Raw genomic sequence first — 13,067 nt, 5'->3', positions numbered from 1 at the left:
CAGCCATACTGGCTCAGGAATTCTGGGAATTGAAGCCCACGAGTCATAAAAGAGCCAAGGTTGCTTACCCCTGGCCTAGGCTTTAGGCCAGGGGTGTCAAACTGCTGGCCTGTGGGCCAGTTTCATCATACCAAAGCCGCGCCTACCCCATTGCTGGCAAATGCAAAAAGAGTTGCGATGTATTGCGACACGTAATGTGGCAAGTTTGACACCCATGCTGTAGGCCATGGGTAGGCAACCTCGGCTCTTTTATGACTCATGGACTTGAGTTGAAGTCCATGAGTCATAAAAGAGCCGAGGTTGCCTACCCCTGCTCTAGGCTATAGAAGATTGGAGGAAAAAAAACACGCTAGAAGTTTAATACATGCTACTTATACATCCAAGTATCTGGATTTTGTCAAAGGAGGCCATAATCTGCAGCACCACAGCTCTTTCCCAGTCCTCTGGTGGTCTCAGTGAGTAAGGACAGTGAAATATTACGTTCCGGGTCTCCCAAGATCAATTCTGCGAGCTCCTTCAGGACTTGGAAGTAACCCATTTACTTCTGCCGATTTGAACTGGTCTGAAGCGGATAGGCATCTTCGGATCATCCCCTGGCCTATCTTGAATTGCATTGCTCTTCTGTGTCCTGTGGTGGTGGTGCTTTTCGTGAGGTTTGCAGACGTGACAGACCTGCACATTAAGGGGACTAAACAACCATTTCAGGAATGCATGACACAACACCGATGAACAAACTACGCAGGACAAGATTCGGCTGCCAGGAGTCAACACTGAGTTGAAGGCACAAAATATAATAAAGATATAGCACTGAATCATAAACTAAGCTTACTGGTCAGATTCACATAATATATAGCTTATTTGCATTATAGCCATATTTAGCATAAGCCGCTGCTAGGTTACTTACCCAGTGATCCAACCCAAAGCAACTAGTACCCCAAGAAAAAACTAGCTGAAGAGCAGCCACCTACTACAGGATGTGAGTCCTTTATGTAACAGTTTTTTAAAAAAATCTGAATAATAATAAACCTTTATTGTCAAAGTACAACATGTGTACATTGAGATTAGCTGAGCCTCCCCCCCCCCCCGTGCTCTCTCCCCCCCAACACACAGTGACAACAAACCCTCCATCCTACCACACCATGTGAACCAACTACACACACCGGCCTCCCAAGTCAATTCTGCATAAAATTATGTCCCATTGAAAAGCCTAACAGCCCACGGATAAAAGCTATTTTTCAGCCTGTTGGTACGGCTGGCTATATTCCTATATCTCCTACCGGATGGTAGGAGAGTAAAGAGATACCGTCCAGGGTGTGAGTCATCCCTGAGAATCTTCCTCACTCTTCCAAGGCAACGAGCCCTGGCGATGTCATCCAGTGGTGTCAGGGAACAGCCCACAATGTCTTGTGCTGTGCTCACTACCCTCTGTAATACTTTCCTGTCCGCGGCTGTCAGACCAGCATACCAAACCACAATACCATACGAGAAAACGCTCTCTATAGTAGACCGGTAAAAGAGGGTCATTAGCTGTTGTTCTACCCTGTTCTTCTGCAAGACCCTAAGAAAGTGAAACATGAGACATCGCTGACATTTTCTTTCTGCCTGGGAAGACATATTTGTGTAAGGAGCTTTTTGACCTGACCCCAAATTTGTACTTCACAACCGTATTTATTTTTATAGGTCATCAGAGATAAACCATCCAGATCTCACTGGAGATACTCCCTAGGTCCCACCAGAGGGCACTGGTGTAATAGGAACTGCAGTGCGCCAAGCCTAACTGATTTTGTTGGGCAGGCAAAGATAATCAGAGCTAGATAGTCCCTCCAATATCCAAGCCTTGTGCCATGAAGCGCTTTGTAGATGACAACCAACATCCTGAGTTGCAACCAGATGCCTACCGGTAACCAGTAGTACTGATGCATGGGCTTGCTAAAGTATGCCCATTCCCACATTGTTGTATTGTAGCAGCTGTGGCTTCCAAGGGGTCTTCGTGGGCAACTCTATCTAAATATACTGCAGATCATTAAGAATCAGGGATTGAGAGCAAGTCTTTCTGACCCAGGAATGGCCACAGCTGGAGCACAAGATGAATTTGTGAAAAGGCCCACCTGGCCATAGCTGTCACGTGTGCATTGAGGCTGGTGCAAGTGTACGGAGACCTGGAAATTGTGTGCAGTTCTAACAGAGACAAACACAGCCTCCTTCACAAAGGTGGACAATCTCCCAGGAGCTAGCGATCCCAGAACCCACAGCCATTCAATTTCGCTATGGATGAGATTGTTTTCACAAAGGTGGACAATCTCCCAGGAGCTAGCGATCCCAGAACCCACAGCCATTCAATTTCGCTATGGATGAGCTTGTTTTTCTCCCATCCAGACGCTCTCAGCCTCCAGACACTGAGTTTCAACCTTAACCACACCACTAGTGACCAGAGATGAGACGTACAGCAGAGTAAGATCAGCATAACGATGATACCCAGCCCTGTGTCTTTGGATAGCCTTCTCCAGCTGCTTCATGTAGATGTTAAAAACGTGTGGAATGTACTTGTGAAAGAAAATGGATAAGACAACTAAAACATTGTTGTTACTAGGCTGCTTTAACATGCCAGAAAAAAAGATTAATTCACTTTAAATGCCTTAGTCCAAACCTGGGCAGCATGTGAAGCCCAGGACCACAAACCAATTTGTGGGGGGGGGGGTGGGTGGGGAGAATGAGAATTAGTCTTTTTAAAAATTTATAATCTCTCTTAGGAAATGTGGACTACGGAGATCCGAGTTCAAGAAATTGTGCAAAGGCAGCCCAAAATTGCAGATCATTGGCTTGTTTTGCCCAAAACGAAAACCTGGCTACTTAAATCTTTCTCTGAAATAGGCTGATATAAAGAGCCACGTTTGAAATCAAAGCAAACCGAACATTGTGTAATTTTAAAAAGAGCAAGACACATGATTTGGCATTTCTCCCTGACTCTCCAAAATACTTGGGAGAGTATTCTGTTCCGATTCTATTCTATTCCTATTCTAATTTATATTCCTATTCTATTCTAATTTCTATTTCTATTCTACTCTACTCTATTCTTTCTATTTTCACATAAAAGGTAGGACGGCATTTTTGCAATTAGGGAGCCCACGATGCATATTTCTGTGGTTTGTATTAGTCGAAGACAGCTCGATGGCAAGTAACGAATGAATGAATGAATGAATGCAGGGGATAAATCAGGGGGTCTTCAAACTTGGCCCTTTTATGACTTGTGGACTTCAACTCCCAGAATTCCTCAGCCAGTGTGTCTGGCTGAGGAATTCTGGGAGATGAAGTCCACAAATCATAAAAGGGCCAAATTTGAAGACCCCTGATGTAGGGGATAAATGACCGTTTTTTCCCCTCCGCACTTTTATTAACGTGTGCATCTGAATCGATTTGGGAGCCGCAACAAACGTATCGCAATGGATGCAAAAGATGACGATTTCTCTACCCGGGGGAAAACAAAAAAATGCCGCAAATAAATAAATAAATCTCGAACATAAAAAGGACAGCGACGACAAAAGAACAGACGCGCGAGCGGGCTGCTTCCGGCGGCTTTGGCTCGCTTTGAAGCGGCCAAGCCCCGCCCTCGGCCGCTTTTCCTCGCCGCTTTCCGGGCACGGCGCTTCCGCTCCTCAGGTGAAGGGGACGCTGGGAATTGTAGTTCCAAGCCGCCAACCCGGCTGGAGCCAGGAGCTGGACGGCTACGTCGCCGCTCCGAGCTCGGACCGGCGGGAAAGCGGCCGTCGGAGGGATGGAAGCCGCTGCTTGGCGCCAGGCAGGGCGCGGGAGAGGCAGGGGCCGGGCTGCAGCCGGCGGGGTCTCTTTGGGCAAGGGACCCGGCGGGCGGGGAAAGGCGAGAGGAGCCGGAGGGTTGCCGGCCGGCGCAGGGGGAGCCCAGGGTGAGTATCATCCCTCCCTGCTGTGCCGCCGGGACGCTTCGTCTTTGGGCAGGGGAGGCTTTCTGCAGCCGCCTCCATCCGAAAGAGCAGCAACGGCGGGGGTCGGGGTGGGTGGAAATGCCTTTCCCAAAGGTGCTTTTTTTCCGGAAGCAGCTGGACTTTCTCCTTTTTTCTCTTGGAAGACGTTTCGCTTCTCATCCGAGAAGCTTCTTCGCTTCTGACCGGGTGGTGGGGGAATGCAAGGATGCAATACTTGCAGACCGCTGGCCCCTTGCATTCTTTTTTAGGCAGAGTCTAAAACAGGGGTAGGCAACCTCGGCTCTTTGATGACTCATGGACTTTCAACTCCCAGAATTCCTGAGCTGACTCCTGAGTTGAAAGTCCATGAGTCATCAAAGAGCCGAGGTTGCCCACCCGTGGTCTAAAAGATCGTCCTAAACTAGATTTGAGGATGCTACAGGAGGCATCTGCATAAGAAGAAAGTGCCTTGAACGAGTTTCTTCTGGCTGCTTGAAGTGAACCTATTTGTAAAGTCGCGTGCTTCACATAGAGACGGACACAGAGCTGGGGTAAAGATGAGTTTATTCTGAACAGAACGAACTGGGGAAACAGGGAAGCCTGGCGTCTATTTGTACCTGCCCAGGTGGATGGCATCCAATCAGTTCAAACCTGGGCTTCCTGCCAGTGCAGGTGACAATGGGTGTAGATCCTGGCTTCCCACCAGGCTGACCATGCCTGGGGCTGTCAACAGCTTAACTCATTAGGCTTATCCTGAGTGAGCAGTCATCGCCTGGAGCTGTCCAGCCCCTCTGCTGATCTGCACCATCAGCCTCCTGCTGTGCTGTCCTTTGTGAATGCTGGGAGGCATACACTGCACTATTGATCTATAAAAAAATTTTTTTGGGGGGAAAATAGCTGGGAAAAATGGAAGAATAGCATGACACCCATACGCTAAATGCATTTGGGCATCAGGGTTTAATTTGTTTTCAATTTCTGTTTTTGTGTATTTTGATATTTATGTCACTGTTCACCGCCCTGAGTCCTTGGGGAGAAGGGCGGTATACAAATCAAATAAATAAATAAATAAATAAATAAATAAATAAATAAATAAATAAATAAATAAATAAATAAATTCTTTGCAGAGTCATTAAGAGAGGAATTGACAAATTATTGGTCAGATACATTTATCAAAATGGCTTTTTACAGTGGCCTCAACGACATGCATCCTCTGAGCGGTGCAAATGGCTGTGGAGCCTTGTTGGCTGCAGGGTGTTTCCTGCCCTGGGTCCTTTCGCCATTGGGGTTGAGTCTGTTTTTGTCTGGATTTGTGCTTGTTTGAGATGCAGACAACACATCTGCGCCCCGTCTTCAGCAGCAAGGACAGTGATGTTTACCACTATGCAGTGTGGTGCCTAATGCAATTATGAGAGTGCCTGAACCCTCAGACCTGCATGTCTGTCTCCCTTGGCTCCTTTCCCCTGAGGAAAGGGGCTCAAATTCTAACGTGTTAATGGAATATTTATGGATACTAATATAACTGAATTTGGATTCTCAAAGAGCACAGAAGCATTAATAAAGGAAGAGAAATAGCACTTTGAAACAGGTTGCTAAGTAATAGCTGGGTACATGTACATCTGGTGCAAATCAGCAGAGTTCTGATTTGTACTACTTAAATATTCTAGCTTAGTTCCGTTTGTCAGCAAGAGGTTTATAGTTGGATTCTTGTAATGGGCAAGCCATGATTGATTCCTGTTTTATTTTCTCTGAAATATGTCAAGAAAGGAAAGCCAAGAGTCTGAAAAGATTTTCCCTGTTTCTTTATGCTCCGAATTAGCCTTTCTTGGAAAAAAAAGAGAGTTTCATGCACTTTTGTGTGAATGCTTAGTTAAAATCCTGGATTCAAGCTATCATTGACTGACAGCTTTCAGATCTGCCTTCATGCGAAAGACCATATTAAAAAGATGATTTATTTTAGAATTTGGGGCATTAGTAGTGAAGTATGGTAAGAAATAGGTAATCTAACCATAAGGAGAGAGTAACCTTAATTTTCCTAGTCATACATGCTTAAAGACAATTGAGATAACAGTATCTGGAGAAAAGCTCACATCCAAAACTTTTTAAAGTTTCTGATCTTTGTATAGATTTATCATAGGTAAATATTTACACAGAACTTTAGTTTATTGACCTTAATGTTGAAAAAAATAGGGTCTGGATTCATATTTCATGCTAAGCCATTACGTGGGTTGTTTGGTTTGACCTTAGTATATTTATATACATTGTTACTGTGATTCATTCAGCATTAGTTGAACAAACCCTTCCTTGTGTATTATATGATGCTAATTACTGTTTTAGGTTCTCCTAATGTGTAGTTTTATTATTTTAACAGAACTTGCATCACAGAAAAAATTTGATGAAATCAAGAAGGCTAATCAAGCAGCAGTTAAGAGGCTTGTTGAAAATCAATTTAGCTCCTCATCCGATGATGATGATGAAGAAGAAGAAATTGAAGGAAAGCATGGACAAATATTGGCCCAAACATTTACAAAATATACTAATCAGACTGGTAATTTTTTTTTAATATTGGCTTCTCAGCTTTCATTTCAAAGAAAAATGTATCATTACATTTAAAAAAAAATGCTTAGAGATGTAATTGCCGTATTTGTGATAGAATATTACATTGCTAGATTTGGAAAGATGCTGCTCATTTTCACATTGCCTGGCAAGCTAACCGTATTGTGTCAACCTTTGTGTGTTTTGGAAAAAGTATGTAAAATCTCAGGATAATCTGCTGCCTTAATGTGCTAAATTGAGATTGCTGTTCCTGTCAGCAAAATTGAAATTTTAACGAGGTTGTAAACAACTCCCGTGATGAAGGAAAAGGATCTGCAAGCCACTCTTGCAGTGTGAGAGATTAGTGTTCAAGATTCTTACATTATGAAAATATTGAACACAAAGATGTATGCATGAAAGGATATGAGGGAGGCAACTACTGTTCCCCAGAAAAATTGCCATCCCTCTCAAGTTTGCCAGTTATTACCTGGATAATCCAGATGGTTTTTAGAACAAAATACTACATTTTCACAAAAGACTGTCCTTCTCTCCATGAAGCATGGTGGCTGGAATAATATGGGACTATTTCTAGCCCAGGCGTAGGGAACCTTGGCTCTCTTATGACTCGTGGACTTCAAATCCTAGAATTCGTGAGCCAGCATGGCTGGCTGAGGAATTCTGGGAGTTGAAGTCCACGAGTCATAAAAGAGCCAAGGTTGCCTACCCTTGTTCTAGCCTCTGAATATGGATGGCTCTTTGTCATTGAGGGAACATGATTTCTAGATTGTACTGGCAAATTCTATAAGGGAATGTCCAGGTACTTGTCAATGAAGTGAAGCTTAAATGAATATTCTTTGTGAGAATGATCACACACAAGTAACTCTCTCATCGAACGGCTGGAGCAAGAGAAATTTCACATTTTGGAATATCTGAAAAAAGAGCTGATCTTGCCCCAATTGAAATGTGGTGTGACTTGAAGCAAATAGGCCATGCAAAACAACCTTGAAATACTAATGAATTTAAATAGTTCTGTAAAGGGCTTCTGGTTTTGCATCGTACTTACATGGCCAAGGGGTTGCGGCGTTCCGCACCCCACAACTGGTTTCGCCCTGCCTGGGGACCCTAAATGGGTCTAAAATCACTCCAGAAGCGACGAAGAAGGAGGCCGTCTTGTCCATCATGGAAGCCCTCCAACCCAACAGGAGAAAGGCTAGCTGCATTTTGGTGACTAGCCCAAGCTACCAGCATCCGAAGTCTAAAAATACCAACTAAGAACAACTGTGAACAGCATGTTGGAGCTGGGTGAGAATATTGATCTTCTCTATTTTGAAACTGATTTCCGGGAAAAGATCCCCAAGAAGCAAAATATCCTCTGAAAGTGAGAAGGAAGGGGACTATAACCTCACCCTTCCACAGGCGGAAGCAGCGATTTAATTTTTATGGGGGGGGCAGAAATACATTGAAATGGACTAATGTAAAACTATACTTTGGATAAAAGTGAAAACTGGAAATTGTTAAGATTTTTTATTTAAATTTAATTTAATTTTAATTTTATTAAATTTATATACCGCCCTTTCCCGAAGGGCTCAGGGCGGTTTACAGAGTATTTAAAATCAAACAGTACGAAATACAAAAGTTAAAAAAACAATTAAAAAAGATTAAATTATCCCTTAACTAAAAACCTCAGTTAAAAATTCTCAGCCTGGGCCGGAGAGCTCAAAGAGCCAGGTCTTCAAGTCCCGGCGGAATGAACGAAGGTCAGGGGCGGTCCTAAGCTCCACGGGCAGCTGGTTCCAGAGGGCAGGCGCACCCACAGAGAAGGCCCTCCCCCTGGGTGTTATCCGCTGGCAATCTTTTACCGGTGGCACCCTGAGAAGACCCTCCCTGTGGGAGCGCACTGGACGAAGGGAGTTTGATGTTGGCAGGAGGTGTTCCCTCAAATATCCCGGACCCAGGCCATTTAGGGCTTTATAGGTTATCACCAGGAATATTGATGAAATTATAAGAAAATAATCTTTTCGCTTTAAAAGTTAGAATATAAACAGCTACTGACATCTAGTGGAACAGAGTATAGAGCTACAGCTGTCCTGCCTCAGAAACTGGCAAGAGAAAGAAAAACTTTGGCTATTCTTCTAGGGGGAAAATTACTGGATTGTTTTTAAGCGGTTGAACATTTTGGACTGTTCATAAAGATAAGAAACATATAAGACTATAGCATTTGGAATTTAAGACTGGTTGGTTTGATGAAAAAGGAGGTTGCATATACAACGAAAAGTGGTAAGAAACCACATGCAATATTCTTTTTCTAAAATTCCCAGTCTGGAACATCAGAAATCTATGTTGCAACTAATCTAAACAACAATTGCTTCAAATTATAATGAGATTAAAAATAATTTTGGTGATATAAAAGAGCACCTCCTTGACCTAAGCTCACAATTAAAAAATTAGCAGAAAATGGTGACAAACAATGAACAAATAAATCAGATAATAGACCAAAAACCAGAGGAACAGGACCCAAAGATGGAGGCCACAAATGGATGAAAATTACAGCTTAACCCATACAAAGAAAAATCTGCAAGATTTTGCTACAATATCGGAAATGGAAAAGACATTTTATTTTTCAGAACTTCAAAACAAACCTGAAGATAAGAAAGAAGACTTGATAAAATGGACAATAGAGCTGTCAGGAGAATGAAAAGAGAAATCGAGGGAGAATGAAAGTGGAAGCTTCTTAACTAATATAAATGGGTGAAACTCCCCTTGACAGCACCTTACTCAATTTGTCTTTCCCATTCTTAACAACAACACAACACCTATAACAACAACAACAACACCTATAAGAATCCCTCAGCAAGCTGAATACCCTGACTTGGAAAGTTGCTAAGCAAAAGAAGAAGGCGAGAGCCAAACTCAAGAGAGATGATTTGACCTAACAGATGGAGTACTACATGACTAAACACTTGTTTGAATATGGTTAAAAGAATAGTTAAATTTTGGATATGAACGGGGTCTATAATAAGACGCGGTGGCTCAGTGGGTTAGGACGCTGAGCTTGTCGATCAGAAGGTCGGCAGTTTGGCGGGTCGAATCCCGAGTGCCGCGTAGCAGAGTGAGCGCCTGTTACTCGTCCCAGCTTCTGCCAACCTAGCAGTTCGAAAGCACGTAAAAAATGCAAGTAGAAAAATAGGGACCACTACGTTGGGAAGGTAACAGCGTTCCGTGCGCCTTTGGCGTCTAGTCATGCTGGCCACATGACCACGGAGATGTCCTCGGACAAGCGCTGGCTCTTCGGCTTTGAAACGGAGATGAGCACTGGCCCCTAGAGTTGGAAACGACTAGCACACATGTGCGGGGGAACCTTTACCTTTACCTATAGTAAGAGAGATGTGATTCATAAATAGTATAGTATTTCTTTATGATATGGGAAATGTAAAAATAGTGGGATGATTTAAATGAACAAAATGTTTTGGATATTCAAAAGGAATCAACTTGGAAAAAATTAGAACTGATAAGAAATGTTCTGAATACTGAAGGGAAACTAAGCTTAAATAAGAACAGATGAAAGCCAGAATCAAGACAGATGACTTGACATACCAGATGGCGTACCATAAGATCAAACATTGCTAAGCTTGTAAGCCGCCCTGAGTCTTCGGAGAAGGGCGGGATATAAATGGAATTAAAATAAAAATAAAAAATAAATGAAGAGTTAAATTTTGGATATGAAGGGGTTCTATAGTAAGAGAGATGTGATTTATAAGTAGTATAGTATTTTTTTAATGACATGGGAAATGTAAAAATATTGGGATGATTTAAATGTATGAAATGTTTTGGATGTTTAAATGTAATCAATTTTGAGAAAATTATAACTGACGAGAAATGTTTTGAATACTGAGGAGAAACTAAGCTTAAATAAGTTTTGAAAACAGGACTTATAGCGATTTATATAAGATGTTTTTTTTTGCAAATGCAATTGTAAGATAAGCTGGTTAAAAAAGACCTTACATATTGATGTTATTGTTAAATACTAGAAAAATCTTCATATTCAACTTTGCATGTATGGAAAGTACTAAGAACTATATTTGCTTGGTGAAAGGAGAATACTATTGGAAGAAGGAAAGACCAAGTAAAGGTATTTCTAGTTAGTATGTTAGTTATGAAAGCATAGAAATTAACTATTATTGATTGGTGTTAAATATATGAACCCAGACAACACACTGTTTACTAAGCACTAAAGACTGTTCTTCTAAAAAAAAATCAATAAAATATATTAAAAAAAAATCTGTAAAGAGGACATTCTGTACAATTGATTATTTATTTTATTTATTTATTTGTTTCGATTTATATACCGCCCTTTTCCCGAGGGACTCAGGGCGGTTTACAGGGCAAATTAAAACAGTGCAATGTACAAATTAAAATTAAATTAAATTAATAGCCCCAGAAGAGTTTAAGATGAAGGTGAAAGAAATATTTAACACCTAGCACAAGTGATTTTGTGATTCTACAGTTACTAGCCCAGGGGTGTCAAACTGCCGGGCCATGGGCCGGACGCGTCATGATGAAACCGTGCCCACCCCATTGCTGACACATGTCGCGGGTTTGACATGTCTGTTCTAGCCCATAAAGGCCACTCAGATGATAATCTTTTTATTGTCTTTTTCCGTTCAAAGATGGAGATGCAAGTGAGTTGGAGCGCACAAAGCAATATATGAACGATGCCTTTCAATCTGGGGCGCTGACGTGTCTGATTTGCATTGCTTCAATTAAGAGAAATCAAGCAGTAAGTATCTTACATTGCTGCATGATCTTTTTCCCCAATCTGTACTCACTAATCTCTTGAAATACCCTTGCCTTCCAAAACAGAACAGTGTTTATCAGGGTAATTATTTGTGAGTCTTGCTTTTGCAATCTCCAGTCGGTGCGTTCCAAGTCTCCTTTTCTCATTTCTCTGGTGGGTAAATGTATCAACCTGAATTTCTTTGTTAAGTTTATACAAACAGTTCTGATTATTAAATCTGTAAATATTTAACATTAATAAGACTTGAATAAAAATTAAAAAAACCCAATGGCATAAAGTAGGAGCTTCTCTCTTACCCCATCAACCATTTTCAGCAAAGAGCGCCCTCAGCAGGGCTCCAAGCCAAGTGGCAAAACTAGGTTGTAAAGCCTTTCCAGAAGGCCAGAAGGGTGGGGGCAGATTTCATGTCCAGTGGTAGAATGTTCCAGAAGGTATCTATGGAGGTTCTCAGTCATCCAGGTCGTGGTTGTCCCAAAGGTGCTTTTTCAAGAGGCAACTGGACTTTCTTGCTTTTCTCTGAAGACGTTTCACTTCTCATCCAAGAAGCTTCTTCAGCTCTGACTGGATGGTGGGGAACGGAAGGATTTGACTCGTCTAGCACCTTTGGGTTCCACAAAGTAGGAGCCACAGCAGAAAAGGCCTTCTCCTTGACCCCTGTTCTGTTCTAGCCTACGACCGGCCCTGTTTGTGTGTCGGGGACAACCCCTTCTTTCTTTAAACAGTCAATAGGCTGGAAAAACCCAAGCCAAATTTATTTACAGTTCAAACAAAAAGGCAACAGAATATTTCCTTCAATAAATGATTCAAAATATCAAACAAGAGTTAAGAAACAAGAGTCAAACAGATTAGCAAGAACAGACCAGGATTCTCTTTGAATGTCTCCAAACGGTTGCCTTCAGCAACCAGTCCCACCCACACCTTCCCCTTTTATTATCTGTCCCAAGGCATGGCTTCTCAGTGCCTTCTCCTCTTTTCACTGAGTTGCCTCATAGATTTGCTCTGCTCTGCTCTGCTGGATTGCCTTCTGCTTCTAGCGTCTCTGAACAGATTTAGCTGTGACTCTGAGTCCGACACATCTTCCTCACAGAGCTGAGCCTCATGAGGAACATGATGGGAGGGGCCAGGCTGAGAGTCCTGCAGTGCATCAGAGCCTCCCTCCGACACCAAAGGCTCTCCAAACCCCTCCTCCTCTTCAGATTCCTCATACTCAGCTGCTGGGAGCACAGGCTGACACTGAATCACAACCCCATTAGCCTAAATTCCTTGACTGATGAGTTTGTAGCAAGCCCCTTTTGCTGTAGTGAATTGGGTAGGCCAATCCCATTGGGGCAAGATGGCACCTCAGATGCCCTGGACACATGCTTGTAGTAATAACCAACATCTTGAATTGGATTCGGAAGCAAATTGCATTTTGTGCACAGCAGTGTTAGATGCGCCACCGTAGGGACCTCCAGCCCTGCCTGCACAGCTTCCTTCTCTACCAGTTGTAGCTTCGGAATTGTTTTTGCAGCGGTCATTAAGCAAATGTAGTTGTTAAGTGAACCTGTTTTTCGCTAGGGGCCGTTTTTGCCAAAAACGTGGAAGCAATCATCCGGTTTTAGGAAAAAGGTTGTAAATTGTGTTCACGTGACTGTGGGATTGTAAGGACCCACCTCAGCTGACCACCCAAAAAAGCAGAACTCTTGAAACAGGCATTGTCTCAAAAGGAAACTTTTATTAGGGGTTAGTGACAGTAGGGAAGTCAAGGCAAGATCCGGGGAAAATCCCGCCTAAACGGTATAGTTAAACTAGCAATCTTCCTC

General features: G+C 42.6%; 1 protein-coding gene across 2 annotated transcripts in view; it reads left to right on the top strand.

The window, feature by feature from the left end:
* Positions 1-3,576: 3,576 nt before the first annotated feature.
* Positions 3,577-13,067, top strand: part of NFXL1 (nuclear transcription factor, X-box binding like 1) — a 52,824-nt gene continuing 43,333 nt past the window's right edge. For both annotated transcript variants that reach the window (XM_083367394.1, XM_083367393.1), the window contains exons 1-3: positions 3,577-3,920; positions 6,307-6,483; positions 11,138-11,247. In XM_083367394.1, coding sequence (XP_083223520.1) covers positions 3,773-3,920; positions 6,307-6,483; positions 11,138-11,247 — 435 coding nt within the window. In that variant the 5' untranslated portion in view covers positions 3,577-3,772. The remainder of the gene's footprint in view (positions 3,921-6,306; positions 6,484-11,137; positions 11,248-13,067) is intronic.

This window comes from Vipera ursinii (assembly GCF_947247035.1).
Source record: "Vipera ursinii genome assembly, chromosome: 7".
NCBI lineage: Eukaryota > Metazoa > Chordata > Lepidosauria > Squamata > Viperidae > Vipera > Vipera ursinii.
The sequence above is the reverse complement of the archived record's forward strand: the minus strand, read 5'-3'. Positions and strand labels throughout refer to the sequence as shown.